A 24,258-nucleotide genomic window follows, 5' to 3' on the forward strand; every position below is an offset into this window, starting at 1 on the left:
CATAGGGTCCTTTTGAAAAGGATCCCCGTCTGGACAAGCTGTATGGGAATGAAACATGGCAATTTCAAAGAGCCACAGCCGGCGGCATGCTAATAGGGCGCTGAACATGCATTTCAGCGCCTCATTAGTAATCTTCGAAATGGCCATTTGCATGGCCATTTCGAAGATTTGTGCTAGTGTAGACACGGCTCAGGAAAGGATCCACAGGCCTCATCCTGACTGTAGGAAAAAAACCAATCAGTTCTGGATAATATACAGAGAAGCAAGGATGTTTTGTTACCCTGCTCTGTGAAAGTAAATGGACGGTGTGTTTACACTCATGAAAACAGGATCTCAGCTGGGATTTGACTGAATACTGTATGCTGAAAAAGGCTTGCAGGTGCAATAACTTACTTAGATAAAATGTTAGACTGCTTGGTTAAGTTTGGTTTTTATGAAGCAAGGTCCATTTTTTACTTTGTATATAACCATTCTCTTTTCATTATCATTGTTAACTATCTCTTAAAACTTAGTCTTTGATAATAAAGTTGTGATTGTTTTCTCTTTAACCACTTTATATCTCAGTGCTGTGATATGATAAATGACCTGATCTGGAGTTGTACCAATCAAATTGCATGGATATCGTTCTTCTGGGTACAGGAAATCTGATAATTTCTGTGAATGGACCACCAGAAGGAAAGGGCTAGACACCAGCTGGAAACACTTTTAGGGAGGGCTGAGGTGCACCTGTTAACCTGCAAGGCAAAAAGAGGGCTGGCTGGGGCGTGTTTGGGTGACTAACAGGCTGGTGGGGTCAGCAAGTGACATGCAGATAAGTACATGCAAATCTTCCTCGAGGCAGGGGGTAACAAGTGGCTTTCAGTCCTGGGCATGCAGACAAAGTGCCACATATATCTACAACTTCTGTAATGCAGAAGTTCCAGAGGACCCTGAGTGCTGGCTCAGGGCTGGCCAGACTTTTTAGACTGAAGGTCAAATTGCTGCGTAAGTCTTCTTTTCCTTCAATCCCTGAAACGTTCTGTCCTGGGAAAGATTGCACAGTGCGAGGAGCTGTGTAACTCTAGGCCAGAAGTTCTTTCTTTCTTGGCTGGGAGGGCTGAAAGCATCAGGCCCGTGAGTCTTTTGAATAAAGCACAAGAGGTCAAGAAATTCTTCTGTGTCCCTTCTAGCCCAACACCAGACCATTAAAACCATCACCCATTTTTATTTGCAATGAAGGTTCCCAAACAACTGACAGTACTGCACTGTGGGACCTCTCCTACCCATACTACTAGAAAAGTTCATGAGCTGTCACCCTCCCTCTTCCTTAGCTCCCCCCTTTACCCTTCTTATGTGAGAGGTTTTGGTTTGAGGATGTCTGGTCTCTTGGTTCCTGCTGGCTCCATTCTTACATGAAACAGTTCCCCAGAAAGTGCCCCGTAACTTTAGCTGCAGACCCTTTACATTTCTTTCCCAGTCAGCTCTACCTAGGACTTAGTCTGCTTCTGAAATATTGTTAAGATCTGGTTGCCATATGATGATGGGAGGAAGGGACATAAATTCTATCTCTGAGCAAGGATGCTTGGTGGGATGTCCAATTTTATATTCTGCAATTCCTTGCCCAGCTAGTCAAAGTCACTTCGCTACCTTGACCCAATTTCTCCCTCTCCCCAGACATAGCCTCCTAACCCAACCAGTTCCCACCTCTGGCCCACTTGTCTCATCTGATATGTCTTGCTCCTTGTCCAGCCAGTCCTAGTTCTCCCACCACATCCCAGTTCCTTGCTAAATCTGTCTCCCCTCCCTCACTGCCCGCTTCCTCCCACTAGTTCCTAGCCCGTCTCCATGCCCAGCCAATCCTGTTCTCCTTGTTGCTCCTTGCCCAGCTCCTGGTCCAATCTGTGTGCTCCTCATCCCAGCCAGCTAGCTCCCAGTCTCCTCTCCTCTCATTTCCCTCACAGGCTCCCAAGCCCCAGCCTCCATGTCCTTAAGTCTGAGCTAAGGACTTGCCTAGCTAGTTCCAGTCTTCCCAATTCAAACTCCCAGCAAGAGTTTTTCTCTTCTTCTCCAAGACCAGACTTCTTGTCCCAATCTACACCTTTCTCTCCCATGCTGGTCTGACTTTACCCCCACCCTGTGTATTCAAATCACATGACTGCCTCTACACAACTGCCAGCAGGAGAGTGGTCAAGCGTATAGGAGAGACAGATTCCTTGCTCTCACTTCCAGTGGCTGGTCCCACTGAGGCCTGGAGCAGTTGGCACAAACTGTACCAGGGAAGGTCCTGCTCAGCCCCTGGGCCTCTCTGGGCAAAAGCATGCTCTACTGCTCTGTGGGTATGGCTGACGTATGGTTTGGTCAGCACTACAAGCTATGCCGGGATAGAACATGGTGAGTAAGGAAGAAATTATCATGGATCTCAGTTGTTAAGCTCCAGTGAGTCTCTACTGAATGTGTGTACTGTGCTTTTTCAGAGGCTTATATCTTGGTCAAATTCCAGTGGATTTTCACAGCATTGGCAAAAACGTATCCCTGATATAAAGACAACACTCTGCCAAATTTAAAATTCCCACTCCAAAGCCTATGGGAACAACAACATTTAAAGGGAATGGTCTCCATTTTTAATATGAGCAAAACAACACCTTTTCCCCTATCCTTGTTCTCAGAAATGACTGAACCATTTTGCCTGAAATGTTCTAGTTCAGTTTGAAGCAGACACCTGGCATGGGAAATGGTTAAAATTTGCCAGTGTTATAAATGCCTGAAAACTGAGCCTTATAACATCAAGTGTTTGGTATCACTAATATTAGACAGTGCCACCAGCCATCCCTGTAACCAAGTTATTTAACTAACTAACGTTATAATTTTAAGAGATCAGTTGGCAAATAATCACTGCACTATGCTTTTACCTCTGAAGACCTATTGTCAGACCTATGTAAAGTCATGTGTGAACAAGGGTTCCATGGAGCATATTTATTTAGGATTACATCACATAACTAGCAGAAAACTTTGCGCTGTTAATCATTGCTGCCAATCTTTGCTTAGAAGAGACACAGAATTGAACAGCAGGCAATGACAATTTTGTGGAGAAGTCTGCATAGTATCCATCTGATGTTCTGAGGTGCCATCAGACCCTCACTCGAATGTCCAAAATTTTAAAAACATCATAATTTTATTTATAGAAGGATGTTTTTACTTTTTAATAGTCAAGCAATAAAAATCCACACTATTCTATTTAGATTTTTAATATGTATCTAGATTGCCTGCAAGAAAGTTTTATTGTACCATTATCCTTAAGGAAACATTTACTGCTATTCATAGGAGTTCATCCTTTTTTCCTCTTGAATTCACATATTTTTAATAAGTTTTAGAAACCACCTTTGGGATACCTGGAGTTGAGAATATACCAACTTTTTTCAGAAAAACCCAGTAACTGTGAGAAGACTGAGTGTTAAACTGATCTAGATTTGACTAGGTACTCACTCGATCACATAGCTCTTCAAATGTGAAGTCTGCAATGGTTCCACAAGCTTTATTCAGTTTCAGCTCTCTGCCTTGCACTTTTAGAATCCTTGGTCTAGTTACTATGGGAACATGAACAAAGACTCAATCTTGTCTGGATAATTACTATAAAATTCATCTCTTACAGATAGGAAATGCATAGCTTGATGAATAATAGCACATGATTCAACACATAAATTAGACAAAATGCTGATACAATGACTGCCACTTGAGTGTGGCATCAACCCATATACAGCAATGGAACTTATTAATTGGTCAGTGGAGATTGGGCATTGTGTTCTAAATGTATTCTCTTTCAAGAGAAATTAACTTACGTACAATCATTTTGTTTCTGAGCCAGCTCATCAAACAACTTATCCATGACAGCCTCCACATCAGCTTCACTTGTGCTACAGAGAAAAGAATAATAGAATATGAAATTAATAACACTTGAAGCCAACATCAAACAGCTGCCTGAGCCTGCTTAGCTTTTTGCCCATAAAAAAAAAAAAGAACAGGATGTTATGCTCTAAATACAAACATTAGATTTAGAATACACTTAAAAGCAGAGAATAGTAACTCTCAGGTAGATGATTCTGCCTTATTTGCATACATTGAAAGACTTCTGTGTTTTGAGCTGTTCCCAGTAATGAGGCAATACAGGCAAACCAAATCCATTAACACTATGTGTACACAATGACAGAAAAAAGGCATCTGGCTGTATCAGAAGAGCAAATCAACAAGGCACAGCAAAACATGCAAGAATCTGAAGACATATCCTTTGCAGTCTCTGAAGCGGTATTTTGAAATTAAACATTGAAATGACACAAGTCAAATTGTGCTGATTGAAGTTAAATTATCAGCTCTGAAATACCACTCTGATCAATGAATCAGCATTAATAATTTTGCAGATTACTTCCATTATTTGGGAAAGATCAGCTACAAACATCAAAGCCTAATATAAAATCTCCTTGTGGAGCACCCAAACAAACTTTTTTGCTTGCTTAGTGGCCACAGGAATATTAAGAAATCTGTCCAATCACAGAATATTTTTTATTCTAATTACATTGAACTATGACAAGTGTTTGATTTAAGGGGTACAATGAATACATTTTTAGGTGGATATTTCAATCCTAAAATTCCACAAAATTCCAGAGAAGACTGTTCTGAAAGATGAGCATGAGACCAAGAAAGTTTATTTCAGTCATGACTCTTACAACTTCGATGATTATACGATGAGTCTGTTTTTAGAGGACGGGAAGACAGTTTTAACCACATTTATTTCTATATTTAAAATAGATTGCAGGCTGAACCTTTCTAGCCTGCATTTCCCTCGCCTGGCAACATCCATAGTCTGGCATGATTTTAGTTAGCCAAATGTCCACTTATCATGGTTGTGATCAAGTTTCCTGTGGTACCATAAAGTTTGTCTATATCCACCAGTGCTGGCTCTCAGTGTTCTTTGCTGTTCTTAGCTCTAATTTACCCTGTACATCTCCTAAGAGCCCAGTAAGGAGTGGAAGTGTTGGTAATGCTGCTAGACAATGTTGACCTCCCATGGTCAGGCAAATTCTCTGGTTCGGCACCAGTCATATCCCAAGGGTACCAGACTAGAGAAGTTCAACCTGTTATGTAGAATATGAAGGAAGAAGAGGATTGTGTTTTACAACATAATTCTAAATTATAACTCTATCTATTATATAGGTGGCCTAACGATTGTCTTCACTGGAAAATTGAGTCCTCTCAAAGCACACCTAGAGGAGTCATGTTTGAAGTTAAACACAATTTTGCAGTCACTGCCGACAGGGAAGTGCTGGCTATAGCTACGCTATCAAGTTGTTTTGAAAAATCCCAGGCTCCTTCGAAAAATCCCATTGAGCGTGTACACACAAAATGCGTTCTTTCGATATTAAATTGGAAGAACACTGCACTTTTTTCAGTGGCCATCTTTCGCTCCTCAGTTTCCCCGAAAGCTTCTTTTAGCAAAAAAGTGCATAGATGCCCCCAGGCCCTTTTTTCGAAAGAGCAGTCCTCCATGGTGCCAGATTTTTTTTTGATCTGCAGCATTTCCTGGCCCCTTCTTTCAAAAGAGCTTCCAGGGTGTGGCTACTCTCTATCGAAAGAGCAGATTGATTTTTTGATCCACTTTTTTGTGTGTGGTTGCTATCTTTCAAAGGAAGTTGTTTTGGAAGAGATCTTCTGAAATAACTTCTTTCCAAGGACTGCTGTAGTGCAAACATAGTTGCTGTGTTTAACATCACAGCAGTTGGTCATGGGTAAACCCTGCTTGAACCAACAGAAATTAATCATAGCAAATATTATAATGCTAAATAGTTTCTATGATTGATAAAAAAAATAATAAACCAATTAATCACCTACGAGATGTATAAAGCTTTCAATGGCATGCTAGTCATTAAGTTTTAAAACCTTTTTGTAGCACTTGAACTATCTCATTTTCTATATGAAGCTGTGAAAAGGAGTTGCAGCTATGAAAATTTTGCAGATTGTGAAATATTAAACTTGATCTTTCCTTAGAGTATCCTTCTTCTTGAAAAGTTGCCTGAACTCCAAACTTCTGTAGCCATATCCCAACAATAATCAGAAGACACAATCACTCTTCCCTGCCCACCCCTAAAAAGAGAATCTTAATCTTAATTTAAAAATACCAGAAAAAAGGAAGCTTCTAGTATTCATTAGAATGATACTACCACTGAGGGTGGAGTCTTATTTGGGTATTTCAAATATGTGGTATTTACTTGGTAGGTAGAGCCCACTACCTTTGCCATAGCCCCACCCCAATGTGACCTTCATTCTAAACACAGACAAATTTCCATTTTCCAGAACACACACATATCCTGTTTATGAAAATTGAGGTTGTGAAGATCTTACTTATTAATAAACTATATGAGCACGGTGGAGTCAGTCAATGGGAGGGCAGGAGGAGGTGAATGGGAGAGTTGACAGCAAAATATTTCAGAGATATGACAAAAATGCCAATGCTGGCTCTGCAAAGGCTGCAAGCCCTGGTGCACATAAAAGAAATGTATATTCCCATGGAGATGGTGAGACAGGGAAATGTAGTCATCCTTCTGTTGGAGTTCCAAGGATTCTACTCATTTTCACTTGCTTCACGTTACACTACCCTGCGGGCTCAAGAGCAACCAGAATCTTTTTACCTACAGAAAGCTGGATGGGATTACCTTCAGTCACAATTTCTATCACTTAACTGACCATAAGTTTTGCAACTGAGTGTACCATGAAGCATTAAGCACATGGCTCTAAGCTTTGGGGCACATGTCTATGCCCCAGTTTAAACTGGACGTGGTAATTGCAAGTCACATGGTTGCTCTCAATCATTTATTTTCCAAGTAACCACATAAAGCTTTCAGCCTCTCCAGTGCAGAAGCAAACAAGACAGATTCAGAATCAGGGCTCCCTTGGACAAAAGACCTGAGAGGAAAACAGGTACAGAAAACAAGCACCAGATGGGCAGATGCTGGAGATACACTGTGTAAACATGGAGACAAGGGCTAGAACGAGGCCATGCTGGGGTGGGTAAAAACTATTATCAGTCTTTATTTCTAAGAGAATATAGAAAAGCCCAAGCAAAACAACTGGAACTGAACATGTGCCTGGAGTACGATTTCCTCTTCTCCAGGCAGCAAATCTGGCCACTTGCTTACCCACTCCTTCCCCACAAAGGCCAAGTATGCCACATCCACAGTGACGGCCTTTGATTAAAAGGTGGCTTTGACCCATGGGCTCCAACAGGATACAGAACAGCACCATTATGGATTCACCAAATGTTTGTTCACTAAGTTTAAGGTCCAGATTTCTACATGCACAACAACGTCAGTAAAAACAACTAGAAGTTCTGTGGCACCTTATAGATTAACAGATATTTTGGAGCATAAGCTTTCGCGGGCAAAGACCCACTTCGTCAGATGCAATGTAGTGGAGGTTCCAGAGGCAGGTCTCATTATACAGGCTCATGAAAAGGAGGGAGTTCGAATCAAGAGTAAGGCCACAGCTGACAAGGTCAGTTCAGTTAGGATCATGTGGCCCACTTCCAGCAGCTAATGTGGAGGTTTGCTTCTGTAGTTTGCCAGCCACTCCCAGTCTCAGTCCTTGATTGATGGTGTAAAATTTGCAAATGAATTGTAGCTCTGCAGTTTCTCTTTGGAGTCTGTTTTTGAAGTTTTTTGTTGCAGGATGGCTACTCTTTAATCTGTTACTGAGTGTCCAGGGAGACTGAAGTGTTCTCCTACAGGTTTTTGTATGTTACTATTCTAATATCTAATTTGTGTCCATGTATACTTTTATGTAGAGACTGTCCAGTCTGGCCAATGTATATGGCAGAGGGTGATTGCTGGCACAATGGCATATATTACATTAGTAGATGTGAGACTATTTATAGGAATAAAGCTATCATCATCAGCAGCAGCAGCAGCATCAACCATCACCAGGGGCTCAGCACCCATTGGGGTCAGATGACTCCCTCACTATTTCCTTCCACCTTTCCCTGCCCAGGGCAGAGTGGCTTAGTTTCTGTAGATTAGCTCTACACCAAACTACTATATCTTCTACCCATTCTCTGTGGGGTCTGCTTCTCCAATTTGAGCCGTCCATCATGCCGAATATCAGAGTATTGATGTTTTGTTCATTGTTAATTCTGCAGAGATGCCCAAATAGCTGTAATTTGCATTGTGTACCCTTCTGCAGTAGGTTCTCTTTTGGCTGTCTTCTTATATAATTCCTCCTTGTGACCTTCTGCATCCATCCTATTCTCAGGATCTTTCTATAACAACTCCTCTCGACCGCCAATATTCTTTTCTTCTAATCTTTTGTTATCACTCATGTCTCACATCTGTACAACACGCTGCTGAATACACATGGTTTTCAAGATGCTCAGCTTTGCTCCTAAGCTAATCGGTTTGCTTTTCCAGATCTTATCCATCACCTTCAAACTTACTCTTGCTTTTGCTATTCTAGTCATTATTTCCTTCTCACAGTCTAGATCATACGTTATGCTGCTTGCCAGATATGTGAACTTCTCTACATTCTCTAGTGTGATCCCATCTACAGTGTTCTTCCTTCCCATTTCCTTAGCTCCAAACACCATTTTTAACTGATGTTCATAATCAGTCTGTACTGCTTCTCTTCCGCGTTTAGCACTTGCAATATTCTCACCACCTTCTCTTCATCTTCCTCAATGATAACTATATCATCTGTGAACCTCAAGTTGTTAATTCTCATCCCGTGCACTGATGTCCCTTCTACCTCTTCCTTGACCTTGTCCATCACTCTCTCCAAGTGCGTGATGAAGATACTCGGTGATATCGGATCTCCTTGTCTCGTACCTCTAGTTGTTCTAAACCAACTTCCCAACTCGCCACACGTTCTCACTGCTGCCTCCGCATTGTCACTGATATCCTTCAACATCTGTATTAAATGCCTTCTAAAAACCCAATGAAGTGATTGTAGATGTTCTTGTTCTTTCATTGCGCTTTCTCTGCTATCAAAACTTATTGCCAATATCTACTGTATGGTGCATCTATCTTTCCTTAATCCCACTTCCTCATCTGCTAGATGTTCTTCTATCCGCATTCTCAGTCTCTCCATCAGTATCATCATCAGCACCTTGCCTAGATGACTGGTTAGGGCAATCATTCTGTAGTTCTTGCACTCCAACACGCTTCCTTTCTTATGTATTGTCACTAGCATGGATCTTGTCCATTCCTTAGGTGCCTTCCTGTTCTTCCAAGCTATATTGCATATTCAGTGTATTTCCTGAATCATACTTTCTCCAATATATTTGATCATCTCTCCCATGATGTTATTTCCAGGGCTCTTGCTGTTCTTTAGTTGTTTCAATGCTCTTTGTACTTCCTCCTTCAAAATATTGGTCTTGCTCTTGAAGCTTGGTGGAGATCTCTCTTTCAGTTTTTTGATCGGTACAGATTGGTGCAATATCTCATCCATTGTTGCACAACCTTCTCCTTGTTCAGGAGCAACTCGACTTGACAAATACACTGGAGGAGATATCGAAGAGAGATGTGTTGACCATCAGAGGAGATTGGAATGCAAAGATTAGAACAGATAACAAAGGTTGTGAGAGAATCATGGGAAGGTTTGGATATGGAGAAAGAAATGAACAAGGCAAGAAACTACTAGAATTTGCTAACAGAGCAGAAGATGGTGATCTGCAAAACGAGATTCAACAAAAGGACTGTAGGAAGTGGACACTGCATTTGAATAATGGGAAGTCCAAGAACATGATAGATATGATCTTCCTAAGAAGAAGATGGTTAACACCAGTATAGCAGTGCCTTACTTTCCAAGGAGCAGATATAGACTTGGACCACAGTCTAGTGATCCTGACCAGCAAGATCAAACTCAGGAGAAAGTATAAGACACAGTTTAAGAAAAGAATTGATGTGGCAAAGCTAGGCAAGGAAGAAATAGGGAATGCATACAGAGAAGAGAAGATCAGGGATTCAGGCACAGAGAAAGACTTAGATAGGAGAGTCAAAGCAATAACCATAGCAACAGAAGAGGCAATTGAACAGACAGTTCTGGAAGAAGAGAAGATCAGTAAGAAGTGGATTACACAGAAGACACTGAAGTTGGTCCAAGAGAAGAGAATGCTGAAGATCAGAAGGGGTGTTTCCAAGAGCCTGGAACAGCAATATAGAGTGAAATGCAACGAGGTAAGGCAAGTGGCCAGAACAGATAATGTGAAATGGTTAGAGGAGCAGTGTGAAGATATAGAATCATAGAATACTAGGACTGGAAGGGATCCTGAGAGGTCATCGAGTCCAGCCCCCTGCCCTCATGGCAGGACCAAGTACTTTATAGACCATCCCTGATAGACATTTATCTAAACTGTTCTTAAATATCTCCAGAGATGGAGATTCCACAACCTCCCTAGGCAATTTATTCGAGTGTTTGACCACCCTGACAGTTAGGAGCTTTTTCCTAATGTCCATCCTAAACCTCCCTTGCTGCAGTTTAAGCCCATTGCTGCTTGTTCTATCCTCAGAGGCCAAGAACAAGTTTTCTCCCTCCTCCTTATGACACCCTTTTAGATACCTGAAAACTGTTATCATGTCCCCCCTCAACCTTCTTTTTTCCAAACTAAACAAGCCCAATTCTTTCATTCTCTAGACCTTTGATCATTCTTGTTGCTCTTTTCTGGACCCCTTCCAATTTCTCTACACCTTTCTTGAAATGCGGTGCCCAGAATCGGACACAGTACTCCAATTGAGGCCTAATCAGCGCAGAGTAGAGCGGAAGAATGACTTCTTGTGTCTTGTTCACAATACACCTGTTAATGCATCCCAGAACCATGTTTGCTTTTTCTGCAGTAGCATCACACTGTTGACTCATTAACTTGTGGTCCACTATAACCCCTAGATCCCTTTCTGCCATACTCCTTCCTAGATAGTCGCTTCCCATTCTGTATGTGTGAAACTGATTGCTCCTAAGTGGAGCATTTTGCATTTGTCTTTATTAAACTTCATCCTGTTTACCTCAGACCATTTCTCCAATTTGTCCACATCGTTTTGAATTTTGACCCTATCCTCCAAAGCAGTTGCAACCCCTCCTAGTTAGGTATCATCTGCAAACTTAATAAGCGTATTTTCTATGCCAATATCTAAATTGTTGATGAAGATAGCGAACAGAACCGGTCCCAAAACAGACCCCTGCAGAACCCCACTTGTTACACCTTTCCAGAAGAATTGAGAACCATTAATAACTACTCTCAGAGTATGGTTATCCAGCCAGTTTTGCACCCACCTTATTGTAGCCCCATCTAAGTTGTATTTGCCTAGTTTATTGATAAGAATATCATGTGAGACTGTATCAAATGGTTTACTAAAGTCCAGGTATACCACATCTACCGTTTCTCCCTTATCTATAAGGCTCATTATCCTATCAAAGAAAGCTATCAAATTGGTTTGACATGATTTGTTCTTTGCAAATCCATGCTGCCTGTTCCCTATCAGCTTATCATCTTCCAGGTGTTTGCAGATGATTTCCTTAATTACTTGTTCCATTACCTTTTCTGGCACAGAAGTTAAACTGAGTAGTCTGTAGTTTCCTGCATTGTTCTTATTCCCCCTTTTACAGATGGGCACTATATTTGCCTTTTTCCAGTGTCCTGGACTCTCTCCTGTCTCCCATGATTTTCCAAAGACGATAGCTAATGGTTCATATACCTCCTCCATCAGCTCCTTGAGTATTCTAGGATGCATTTCATTAGGCCCTGGTGACTTGCAGACATCTAACCTTTCTAAGTGATTTTTAACTTGTTCTCTTTTTATTTTATCTTCTAAACCTGCCCCTTTCCCACTAGCATTCACTATGTTAGGCACTCCTTCTTCAGACTTCTCAGTGAAGACGGAAACAAATAAGTCATTAAGCATCTCTGCCATTTCCAAGTTTCCCACTACTGTTTCTCCCTCCTCACTAAGCAATGGGCCTACCCTATCCTTGGTCTTCCTCTTGCTTTAAATGTATTTATAAAAAGTCTTCTTGTTTCCCTTTACGCCTGTAGCTAATTTGAGCTCATTTTGTGCCTTTGCCTTTTTAATCTTGCCCCTGCATTCCTGTGTTTGCCTATATTCATCCTTTGTAATTTGTCCTAGTTTCCGTTTTTTATATGATTCCTTTTTTATTTTGAGATCATGCAAGATCTCCTGCTTAAGCCAAGGTGGTCTTTTGCTGTATTTTCTACCTTTCCTACGCAGCGGAATAGCTTGCTTTTGGGCCCGTAATAGTGTCCCTTTGAAAAACTGCCAACTCTCCTGCGTTGTTTTTCCCCTCAGTCTTGCTTCCCATGGGACCCGACTTCCCAGCTCTCTGAGTTTACCAAAATCTACCTTCCTGAAATTGTAGTATGATGAGTGTAAGACGACCAGGGAGGTGTATACAATTAGGAATATTAATAGGAAGTGCCAGACAAGGGAGATGGTGATCAAAGAGGAGAACAACAAGGTGCTCATGAACAAGGAGAAGGATGTGCAGTGATGGACAAATAAAGCTAAGGAGTGCCTAAGTCTTTGTAGGACTGAGGCCTAAATAAATACAAGTTTTGGATTTATTAATTTTAAAATAAACAAAAGCTATCCAACTCCATGTACTTAGAAAAAGGGAGAAAATTCCTACTATTTAAATTCTCTCTCACTACAATATTTGTACAATGCGTACTCTAGAGTTATTTCATTGTTGTAATTTTACTACCTAGTTCTTTCTACATCTAGAGAAACAACTCTAACTCTTGAATTTTATTATGTGATACAGGGACATTTAAATTCCAAGAGGACATTTAAATTCCAAGAGGACTGTCTCCCAAGCTCAGGGTCCTGAAGGTGTTCAAAAACTTTTGTTACCAGAAACATACTTTGCTGCTTGATTGTAATTACACTATGGGCATGAAAATATTACAGCTATAAATCTCACTTAAAATAAATTCGTCTGAACCACTCTGGCTGGCACTGATTGAATGATAGGTGTTCCGTTAAAATTATTTGGCAAAGACAAAAGCCTGTGATGCAAAGGTGTTCCAACATTTTAACTCAAAGAGATGATGTTCATATCAGGCAGACGCATCCACTAGTACTTATGGCTGTACTGCTTATTTAAATATTTTAATCATGTTCAAATACAGAGTAAATGCTAAAGTAAATTCATCATAATAAATACAAACAGATCATCTGTCAAAATAAGACTTTTTTTATATCCCTAAATAGGAACACCCAACATTAAATGAATCCTTGTCAGAAGATTTCTTAAATACTTAATTACTTTGATACAATACGGATGTTCTTCTATTGTAAGTGAATTGTACACTCTCTTACAAGAGGATATTCATTACTTTCTAACCATCTGTCACTTCAGTTCTCCAAACACCACACCTCCCCAAAAATCTAATTAGTTTTGATTCAGTTGCACCCTGTAAATGAAGCCAGTGCAGATTGAAAATGTAGTTTAATGAAGTTAACATCCCAGCATAATGGAAGGCAGTCCACTGTACAAAATGGATCAGAAGGCAAAGAAGTTACCCTGTGCTATTTGTTTTATATATTTCCCCTCTCCTACTGGATGAGAAGTTATTGGCTATTTCAAATAACCAAAAGGTCCGGGGGCAGGGGCAGGGAATGGACAAAAATCCCACAATAGATCAACTTACAGGTAGTAAAGTTTCCCTGCTGCAGGAAGAGCCCGTTTCCTATAGTCTATTCCAGAGTCAAGTTGGACTGTACTGCAGTATTTCTACAAGAAACAAAAATATCATGATTACTTTCCTCACTTCTGAAATTAGGGAATGCAGGTCTATAAAAAGAAAACTAAAATACTAAAAGCATACAAACAAAACAATCATACTATAGAAACAAAGAAGTCCTCTACAACTACTTCTAATTTGAAGCAATCTTTATGAACCCAAGATTATAAAAATTCTTTAACTGGACTGAAATAGAAATACAGTTTTTAAAACCATCAACTAATTTAAGTTGTGTTGGGAAAAGGACTGAAGCATAGAACACAAAGAATTAAATTCTGTACATATACTATTTTCTTCATGCCCAGCTGATGTAATGCATAATAAGGAACATATATTTTTATTTTAATACCTATTACACCCTTTCCTTACACCCATGCTTAAATCAGAATTTATTTATGATCACTCACTTACTCTATCATAACAACTTTGAGCAGAAGGTACACAGCCAACGGTATCAAGTTGTACACTCTTTGGGTGAAATCCTGGCCCCACAGAATGCAATAGCAACCCCCGCCCCCCAGTAAATTCAGTAGGACAGTAATTCACCCTTTAGCAGCGACCATGTGTTTTGGGATGAGGGGACTGGTCTTTCAGTTTTTGTTTCATGTCTGGTGCCAAAACACATGTGGGCACTGTATAACCAGCAATTACAATAACAAGAGCCTCAAGAAAAGACAGGTCTTTAAAGGTACAATCTGGACAGATATACCTGAATCAACTACTAGATAAACAACAAAGCAGAATTTTTTTTTCAGACAGCTCAACACTATTAAGATTACCCACAATTCCACAAATCCAGAACAACACCATGAAACTGTTGTGGATCTCAGCTTTCCTCTGTATTAATAGATTATCTCTAATGCTCTTGTTAAAGATTTCATACTGTATTTTTGAGAATCTTTTCGTTAAAATTTATCTATGACTGTTCAACTAAGTTTGGCCATTGATCAAAATTATTTTAGCAGATAACTAATGAAATTCTCAAGATTCAAATCTAGTCTATAACAACTAGATTGCAGAAATAATAGGTTAAGGAAACCTTAGAACCACCTATTAATCAAGGAACACTCTCTTTTTGATAAACGTTCTGCTTTCCTAGGAGTTACTGATTTTAAAAAAGTTTCCAGGAGGGGATTGTCATGATTGGGTGGCTTGCCATTACATTAAAATTTTCCTTGACCATTACTCTAGATATAAAAGTATGAGCTGCATATTTTAATTTAGCCTTCTCCTTTTAGAAAGCCATAAAGGTAAGGAAAAAAATGAAAGGGTCACCCTACTAGCACAAAGATTGAGGAAAGAAGTATTAAAAATGCCTGGGAAGGAAAACAAAAACTACCATACCGTCCAAAAGCCCAACAAAGCAACAACAAAATCCTACCACAGCTACCAACTATGAAATTTCTCCAGCCACAAAAATAAAAAGAACAGTCATGTCATAACTGGAAAACAGAGACGAGCAATAGCATAAACAAGCAAGTGAGGGATGTTTGAACTTCCTCTTAGCATCATCCATATCACCTGGGAGGCAGGGCAAAGTAGCAGGGCCACAGAATTTAACAGCAAGGGTGGTGTACTCAGCTCTTCTTTGTCAGTGAACCCTGCTCAGCATCCCATTTGCCAGAACTTTCTATTTCAACGGAAATGGATCAGCTGAAGTACAATTTTCTTTGTTAAGCAGAGAAATGCATTTTGGCAAGAGCTACCAGGTCTGAAGTCATCTAACACTGGGTCTCTGATAATGATTGCGCTCCCACCCTGCCCCCTTTCTGGAAATAGTGGGAGTTTTTTAAAAAAATTGCAGGGGATTTGTGGGCCTTTGACCTCACTTCCCACAAACACTTAGGGCTTTTAGCTTTTCAAAATCTTCCACTGCTTCAGGGAGTTGTGTGATAGATGCCCAGAGGGCAGACTAACTGTAACAGTATAGAACAGTTGCAGTATGGTTAAGGGGCAAAGTGTACCTGACCCATCACCACTAGCTTAGTCACACTGTTCTACATTTACTTACAATGGTGTTGTGTCACTTGTTCAACTACCAATGGTTCAATTTGCTAGGGAAGAAATTTTGCATACTTTCACTTTGCTGGTGAGGATAGGACTGATCATACAACTGCTATTTTAAGCACGATGAATCCTTGTAATGAATTGCATTAAAACCTCCTTCAAATTGATGTGTGAATGACTTCCCTGAAACATGACTGTTGCACGCATCTAAATAAAAGCCTAACAGAGTCTGGTAAGAAGCTAGCACTAGGTTCAGCTGGATATTGTGACCAGATGTGTGGGAGTGGGGAAGGCAGAAGTAGGGAAAGGACACTCGGAAAATTAAAAGACGGTGTGAAGTAGCAGTTGAAAGAATGAGGGATGAGTTTGGAAGAGGCTTGTATACCAGGATGCAGGCTGAAAAGACTATTCTTGGTGTTATGAGGAATAAGTTGCTTCCTTCTATGTAAATCCTTTTTGTCAGAGACACAGGACTTTGTATATTTTTTGTAAATAAAAACAAAATCCCTACATAAAAAATACCCATCACCAATTCCTATTTCCAACTGGAGTACCCACTGAGTCCCGAAAATTGAATATTGCATGGGTCATAATGGGGCAACTCTACTGAAGTTGCCAGAAGTATGTTAACATTTATTGCTACTATAATTCATACCTTATTTGACTTTTGTTCTTAGTTCAGAAATCATTTTCAGTGAAAAAGAACAAATTGCTATATTCATATTAAATATAAAATGACTGATAAAGGATCACACAATATTTATTCTGAAAAAATATCTGTATTAGAAACACAAACATGCAGACTGGCTGCAATACCAATACAGCGTAATGTTAACCAAGAGGCAACAAAATATATACATTTCAGACAAGTGAAATACACATCTTGTGGATTTCCATTTTCTGCGCTCTGCTCATGTGTAGGGATGAACAGCCACAGAATGGATTTGGGGGGATTGGAACATAGGAGAAGTCTGATATGGAGTACTATTCTTTGTTCATTGTATTATACTGAGCAAGTGGTACAAGCACAGGTTCAAGGATCAGTTACTGAAACAACACAATGTTTTCCTCTTTAGAAGCCTTATGGTGTTTATAAAATATCTCTCTTTGAATAGCTGGTGCTCACACCTTGTTTCCGTATCACGGAAGATACAGTTCATCTTAAATTCTTTGCTAACCACACTATCTAACAGTCCTGGTTTTTTTTTCCCATCTTCAAACCAGAGTAACTAGAATATTCTAATTACAGACCTGTTTCATAGTCCACTTGGTATCCCAGACATGCTTATTATTGTCCCAAAATTCATTGAACTGGACCTTAAACTCAGCCTTTTTCTGCCATTGCCTGCTGCTATACTCAACAAGGTCCTTCAACAACAGGTCCTATGCTATCATGTTCCAAACAGAATTCAGCCGCTACACACTCTCCTTATTTTTCTCTGTTGTCACCATTCTCGGTATGTCTGTCACTGACATCCTTTGATTTTTAAAGATGAGATAGCTCGAAGAGGCCCTAATGCCCATTTTGCTAGGCACTGTATACACATAAGAAAATGGTGTCTCCTCCACCAAAGAGTTCACAATCTAACTGGCAACATGCTAATAGGAAACATGATAAATGCTGATTAGATCGCAAACTTTTTAGGGCAGAAACGTGTGCGTGCGTGCAGTAACTATTGCACCCTTACCTAGGAGTGGGGAATCTAGATGCTACTACCGAATAAATTAGCAATACACAGAAGAAATAATAATAAATAAAGGCATGGATCATTGAATAGTAACATGAAAAAAACTTCTGCTGACAAAAGCAGCACGCAAACAAGTTCTGATCTGTGATGTATTATTGTACAAACTTACTTCCTATGCAGCAGAGGGCAGAATATAGATGAGACAGCACACTTAAGAAGTGGACAGTTTGCATGTTTGGGCTATTATACTAGTGCTTCCCATTCACACTAGCACTGCATTGGTAGATATGGTATCTTGTGGGACAAAGAAGTGATTAGTTTACCTCAAAGCAAGACAAATTTCAATGGTGGTGGAATGTCATACGCTGCTGGGGAATAGGGTGATTGTAGGAGAGAGGTAGCCCTCTTTTCTTTTCCTCCTTTGCAGGTTTGCAAAGGAGATTAAAGAGATTCTAATTCCAGGTTTCTCTAATGTAGACATGAGCACTATTGAAGGAGCTTAACAAATCCCAAGTTTTGTTTCCATAATGATAAACCAGGAATGACATTAACTCATCTACCTCACAGGAGTGTTGTGAGGCTACAATTAATGTTGTGCAAAGACCTCTGTTTGGTAAGAGATAAGTATTAGGAAAAGTAACTGGTGTGTATTATAAAAAGAATGAAAATGTGCACTAGAAATATAGTACAAATTCAGAATTGAGGGTTTTAAACATTTGAGATTTATAAAAGATGAAGATTTACATGTATAAAAAGGTAAAAAATATGGAAGGGCTATACGCATGTGGGTGTATGGAAAAATGTGTCCTGTTCACAGGTACAAACCATGAACATTATAGAATGTATACAAGTGTATTGTGGCACATCTAGAAAAATACCCTTTTCCCTCCGCCCTTTATGGCTGCTCGTAAAGTGTTATGAATTGGGAACTGGCAAAAAATACTAAAATTCTTACAAACTCTACATATTGTCAGACTTCTCAGCCTTTTCTCTTTAATCTTTTATTAACATTAAAAAAAACTAATAGGAAATATGGGTTTTAATTTCTCTCTCTTTGGATAACTAACTTCTCCATCTTCAGACTGATTAAACCCTACAAATGTGATTGCATTCTCATACTCACTAATCATCCCCAAGAAATCCTAATCAGCAGCAAAAGAACTTTAACTGGAGTCCTCAAATTGTTAGTCCTTAATTGTTAAAGCCACAATCCTAACTATTGGTTTACATTTGTAAGGAGATTTAAAATTTCAGATTTCATCTGATTATGTTAGATTTCTTTTATCTTTGTCCCTAAATAAAAGCTTAAGGACAAACCTTCAAGGCCTTCCGCTCTTACCTATGGTTTCCAGCAGTTTTTCTGTACAATGAAGCTATTTAAGGATGGGACTTCTTACCCCATTCAATTCAAATGCATAAAATTAATCAGCTTTACAATTTATTTTGAACTGGTTTATGTATTTACGTATACAAAGGACAAATAAAATTACAGACTGAAAATGCAATTAGTAAGTTAAAAATAGAGAGTTATTGTGTACTCATTTCCATATAAGTGGGAGAAAGAGCTTCTGACTCTGGAAGGAAAAATGTGCAGTCTCAAAGCTCAAGTGTCTATAGACAGCAGTAAAGAAGAGATCACAAAACTTAGAACTGCCAATGGGGTCAGTTTTACACTATGAATAGCTCTAATGCTACTATTAAAAGTTATTACGTGCACAATAAACGTACACGTCCTCACAGAAATATCAGACTGGAAGATATCCTGACAAGTCATCAAGTTTACCCATGATTGCTTGTGACCAAATGAATTGGTTAGCCTGTAAGGTGCTACATGACTGCTTGTTATCTGTTCTATGATGGAGATTCCACAACCTCTCTAGACAATCATTTTCAGTGTTTAACAACTTTTGCAGTTAAGAAGTTCCTCCTATTGTTTAACCTCATCTCCTGTGTTGTAATTTAAGTATTTTACTTCTTATCCTGTCCTCAGTGGTTGAGAACAATTTATCATCTTCCTCTTTATTAATAACCTTTCATGCACTTGTCACAGCCCCCTCAGTCCACAGGTCTTCTGCAAAACAATCCGATTTCCTCCCTAATCTTTCATGGTAGGTCATTTTCAAAACATGTAATCCTTTTTTGCTCTTCCTTGGACTTTTTCCAGTTTGTTCTCATGTTTTCTGAACTGTTCTGCCCAGAGCTAGAGCCAGAATTTCAGTTAGGACCTTGTAAGTGCTGAGTAGAGTGGAAGAACTCCTTCTTATCTTAGGTTGCATCTACACTACGAGATAAATCTGAATTCATTAATATCGATTTTGTAATTCTGGAATTTATAAGTTCAAATTTGACCAGCCTCACTTCCCATGTGCTCCTCACAAAGTGGACTCATTGCTGCCACATTCAAACTGGCTAACATCGACTGTTGCAGTAGTGCATTGTAGGAACCTATCCCACAGTTCCCTCATCCCCGTAGCATTCTTGGTATGCTTGCTGGTCTTTGACATCATCTTTCCACATTGCATTTTCCTCTTTCCCCTCCTATGCTAAACAAACATCCATTTTTCCTGTTGAAAGGAAGGAAAACTAGGGCATCCATATAGACAGCAAAAAAGTTACAGAAATGTCTTTCTTCTGTAGCTGAACTCTGAATTGGCCATCCTCTGAGTGCCCTTCTCCCACCCCCTGGAATTGCATCCAATCCCTGAAAATATGTTGATCTCTAGAAATAATACAGGGACCCTCAAAGTTAGAAGAAAGATGGTACAAAAGTCAAGGAAAACAGATTTTTGACTTTATTGAAACTAATACAGGGACCCTGAGAAACATGAAGAGAGAGAAGATAGGAAAGATTTTCAAAAAAAGAGAGTTGCTGATGGGAAGAGTCTTTGGCTTTCCAGTGCACTATAAGGCTTCTGTTCAACAACTGTGTTCTCAACTGACCATTCACCGTTCATTCTACCTGCCATCACTGCATGTGATCCCTGAACATAATACAGAGGAAAAAGGATAGAAAAGTGTAGGAAGAAAGAATATTTTATTTTCCCCTACACTACACCGATACTGCCAACACAGTTGATGTCAGTGAACAAACATACATTGAACTTTTAACACAAACAGGAATCTCAACTAGACCCTCCTCCCTCTGTGTTTCTGAGGGGGTCAAGGCATGGAGACACATAGCAGATATTAGCAAAAAGATTTTATAACTGAAATATAAAACCAGAAGGTGTCTGCAATGAATAGCAAGTACCAGAAAATATTTTTGGTGGGGTATGAGGGGGTGCTGTGGTCTGTGGCTTCTGAAGTAGCTGAAGTATTCCCCCCCACAAATATCTTAAGCACTAGGAGAGACTCCCTGCCCCCGGTGGCAGCAAGCCCTGCTATGGTTGTGGTGGGGGTTCAGTGGGGGGCCAGTTGAGGTGGCAGAATGTTGAAGTAGCTGAAAAGGAGACGAGACTGTCAAATTAGGCCCACTGGCAAAATGTTTACATAAGAGAGAAAATAATATGGAGGATGAGAACGATTTAAATAATGTATGTTCTGTAAAAGATATACCAGGAAGAACCTCTGCTAAGGTAGTTTTGGAACAAAACAGGCCACCACAGAAAGAATGTCTCTGTAGGTATAATAAGGTGATGGTGGAAGCCCGTAATCTCATTGACTGTGGGGGGGGGCGGCAGCTCATGTTTCCAGGGCTGGGAGGACAAGCGCTGAGGGCCCAGTTGACACAGTCCCTTTCTTGGCGAATCCGTCCCCCAGCTCATGATACTTCCCTCTGGTGGCAGCAAGCCCCAGTATGGGTGTTAGTGGAGGTTCAATGGAGGGCCACTTGAAGTGGTCCTCCCCAAATATCTTAGCTGAGGGGTGGGAGACTTGCCCCTGACAGCTGCAAGCCCCTGAATATCTTTCCCACTCTTGGAGCCCCAAATGCGTGCAATCTATGACATGGTGCTGCCTGCCATCCATTTATTGGGTTGGGGGCTCCCCACGTGATGTGGCAGAGCACGGGAAAGACCCCGACTGTGTGGTGCCTGTGGGTGATGGAATGGGGTTTTCACACAAATGTAAACCGCTGGGAAAAAGTTTCTCTGAGTCTTATGCAAGCAGAACCCCCACCTCAGCCTTGTTGCCATGTGGTGCAGCAGGGCAGCAGCTGGCATCAGGCAGTGCAGAAAAAAATAACAAGTGTAGAGACAGAGCCACAAACTCCCTGCAGGGGCTATCTGTAATGGGTAGATGTGCTCACAGCGCTAATAGCAAAGACAGACAGACATTTCTCAGGCTGTCATACAAACGTGAGCCCACAGCCAAAGGCTCGCTGCTCCCGATTTGGAATTCTTGGTCTTCCTGTTACTGGAGAGCAGTGGCCAGGGCAGAGCAGCGAGGGACACTGTGGGTTACATATGGGACACCTCTGGAGGCTAATAAATTTGACTTTAAGACATGGAGGTTCCACACTGGCCTTTAATCGAGCTTCTGAATTTGAGCTTGATGCTACACCCATCAGGTAACTGCGATTTTGCAATTTCAATATCAGTGCACCCTAAATCGAACTAATGGTATTTACAGTGAACACAATCATGTGGTAATATCAAGCTAACTGCCTAAAATTCCAATTTATCTTGTAGTATAGATGCAGCTTTGCTTATAACATCCTTGCAAATACATCCCAGGTGATGTTTGGGTTTTGGGGGGAACAGCATTACATTAGTGACTCATATTTAGTTCTTGATTCTCTCTAACCCCCAGATCCTTTTCTTGTTATTCCTTCATATGAAGTAATTTCCCATTTTGCATTTGTGCAGTTAATTATGCCTGCCTAAGTGGTGAACTTTGCACTTGTCCTTATAGAATTTCATCCTACATATTTCAGATGATTTCTCTAGTTTTTCCCAATCATTTTGAATTCTGATCATGACCTCCAAAGTTCTTTCAACCCCTCCCAGATTGATATTGTCTCAAAACTTTATAAATATACTCAACACCATCATCCAAATCATTTATGAAGACACTGAATAGAACTGGACGCGGATTCCTAGGACCCCATTTGAAATGCTCTTCAAGCTTGACTGTGGACCACTGATAATTACTCTTTGAGTGCAGTTTTCCAAGCAGTTGTGAACTCTCCTTATTGTAGGCTCATCAAGGCTTTACTTCCCTTAGTTTAATTCTGAGCAGGCCATGTGAGAGAGCACAAAAAATCTTATGAAATCAAGACATATCACATCTACTTATTCCCTACTATCCACAATGCTTATTGCCATCTCAGAGAATGATATTAGGTTGGCTTGACATGACTTGTTTGTGACAAGTCTATATTGACTGTTACTAATCACATTATTTTCTTCTAGGCAGTTACAAACTGATTAATTGCTCCATTATTATTTCCCATTGTCAAATTATGCTAACTGATCTACAGTTCCCTGTGTTGTCCTTATTCCCCCTTTTATAGAAAGCTCCTATAATTACCCTTTTCCAGTCCTCTGGGATCAATCCAACCTTCCAAAAGTTCTCAGTAATAGTAACTTCTGGATCAAATTTCTTTTTGACCAATTCCTTAAGTATTTTGGATGTATTTTATGTGGTCAGAGTGATAAGCCAGAAAGTTTATTTTAAAAGACACATTTGTGGGAAATGAGGTTGCCTTAGTCAAGATCAGAAAGGACAAGGGACGAGCATCACAACATAAAATGAGGAGGACCCATGAGAACAAGACTGTTGACTGAGCAGATAGACAAGAAAGGCCAGATTTGACCAGAATACCCAGGCAAATGAATAACAGACACAGGAATGGATTTAAGCAGCAGGCTGTAACTTTATCAAACTAACACCAGGGAAAGGCAGGCAGATGTCCACCTCCATCCTCACACACCAGACATTTAGCTAGTCTGTTGATTGTTACAAGGCTGCCACCTAGTAACCAATAACTTGGGATAGTATCTATTTGGCTTTGTTCTAAAACTCAGCTCATTTCTCAGTACTCTCACCCCTCCCTCCACAGAGTGTGGGGTTTCCAAAGGAGAGACCTCAATCCATGAAGACTTCAGGCCTTCCCTTCTCCTGTTTATCCACCAGTGAAATCCTTGGTCTTATTTGCTTGCGAGTTGTTTTTTAAGCTTTTATCTACATTAGACACCAACCACAAGTTGTGACAAGTTGAACAGTCTTACCATTCCTGTCTTAAATTTTCAAAACCTATCTTGTTCATTCCAAACATAGAACTGTACAGAACCTCAAGAGGTCATCAAGTCCAGCCCCTCTGCACTCATTGCAGAACCAAGCACCATCCATCTCTGTTAGGTGTTTGTTAACTTGCTCTTAACAAAATCTCCACGAATGGAGATTCCATAGCCCACTGTGACAGTTAGGAAGCTTTTTCTAATGTCCAACCTACACCTTTTTGCAGTCTAAGCACATTGCTTCTTGTCCTATCATCAGAGTCTAAGGAGAAATTTTTTTCCTCCCTCTCTCTTGTAACAATCTTTTAGGTATTCGATAGCTGTTACATACCCTCTCAGTCTTCTCTTTTTCAGACTAAACAAACCCAGTTCTTCCAATATTCCGTCAGAGGTCATGTTCAGTGGTTCCCAACCTTTTCCATAACATTGCATACTTACATGAGACAATTCCATGGCACATCCACTTTTTCTGGCTGAAGGGAGGTGGAATTGATAACCCTGTACCCTCTGGGAGGCTCAAGCAGCAAGAATGCCTGAATCTCAACTGGCACGGGGTCACAATTTTCCTCCTGAAGTCACTTTGCAAAGCCTTTGCAAGGGCTAACTGACCACCCTT

At 40.2% G+C, this 24,258-nt stretch overlaps 1 protein-coding gene across 1 annotated transcript in view; it reads right to left on the reverse strand.

Annotated features, from left to right (window-relative positions):
- AFG1L (AFG1 like ATPase) overlaps positions 1 to 24,258 on the reverse strand; it is a 124,665-nt gene that overhangs the window by 23,020 nt on the left and 77,387 nt on the right. The window contains exons 8-10 of the mRNA XM_074988827.1: positions 13,676 to 13,758; positions 3,820 to 3,890; positions 3,463 to 3,563 (exon numbers count right to left, since the gene is read on the reverse strand). Coding sequence (XP_074844928.1) covers positions 3,463 to 3,563; positions 3,820 to 3,890; positions 13,676 to 13,758 — 255 coding nt within the window. The remainder of the gene's footprint in view (positions 1 to 3,462; positions 3,564 to 3,819; positions 3,891 to 13,675; positions 13,759 to 24,258) is intronic.

This window comes from Carettochelys insculpta, chromosome 3 (assembly GCF_033958435.1).
Source record: "Carettochelys insculpta isolate YL-2023 chromosome 3, ASM3395843v1, whole genome shotgun sequence".
Classification (NCBI taxonomy): domain Eukaryota; kingdom Metazoa; phylum Chordata; order Testudines; family Carettochelyidae; genus Carettochelys; species Carettochelys insculpta.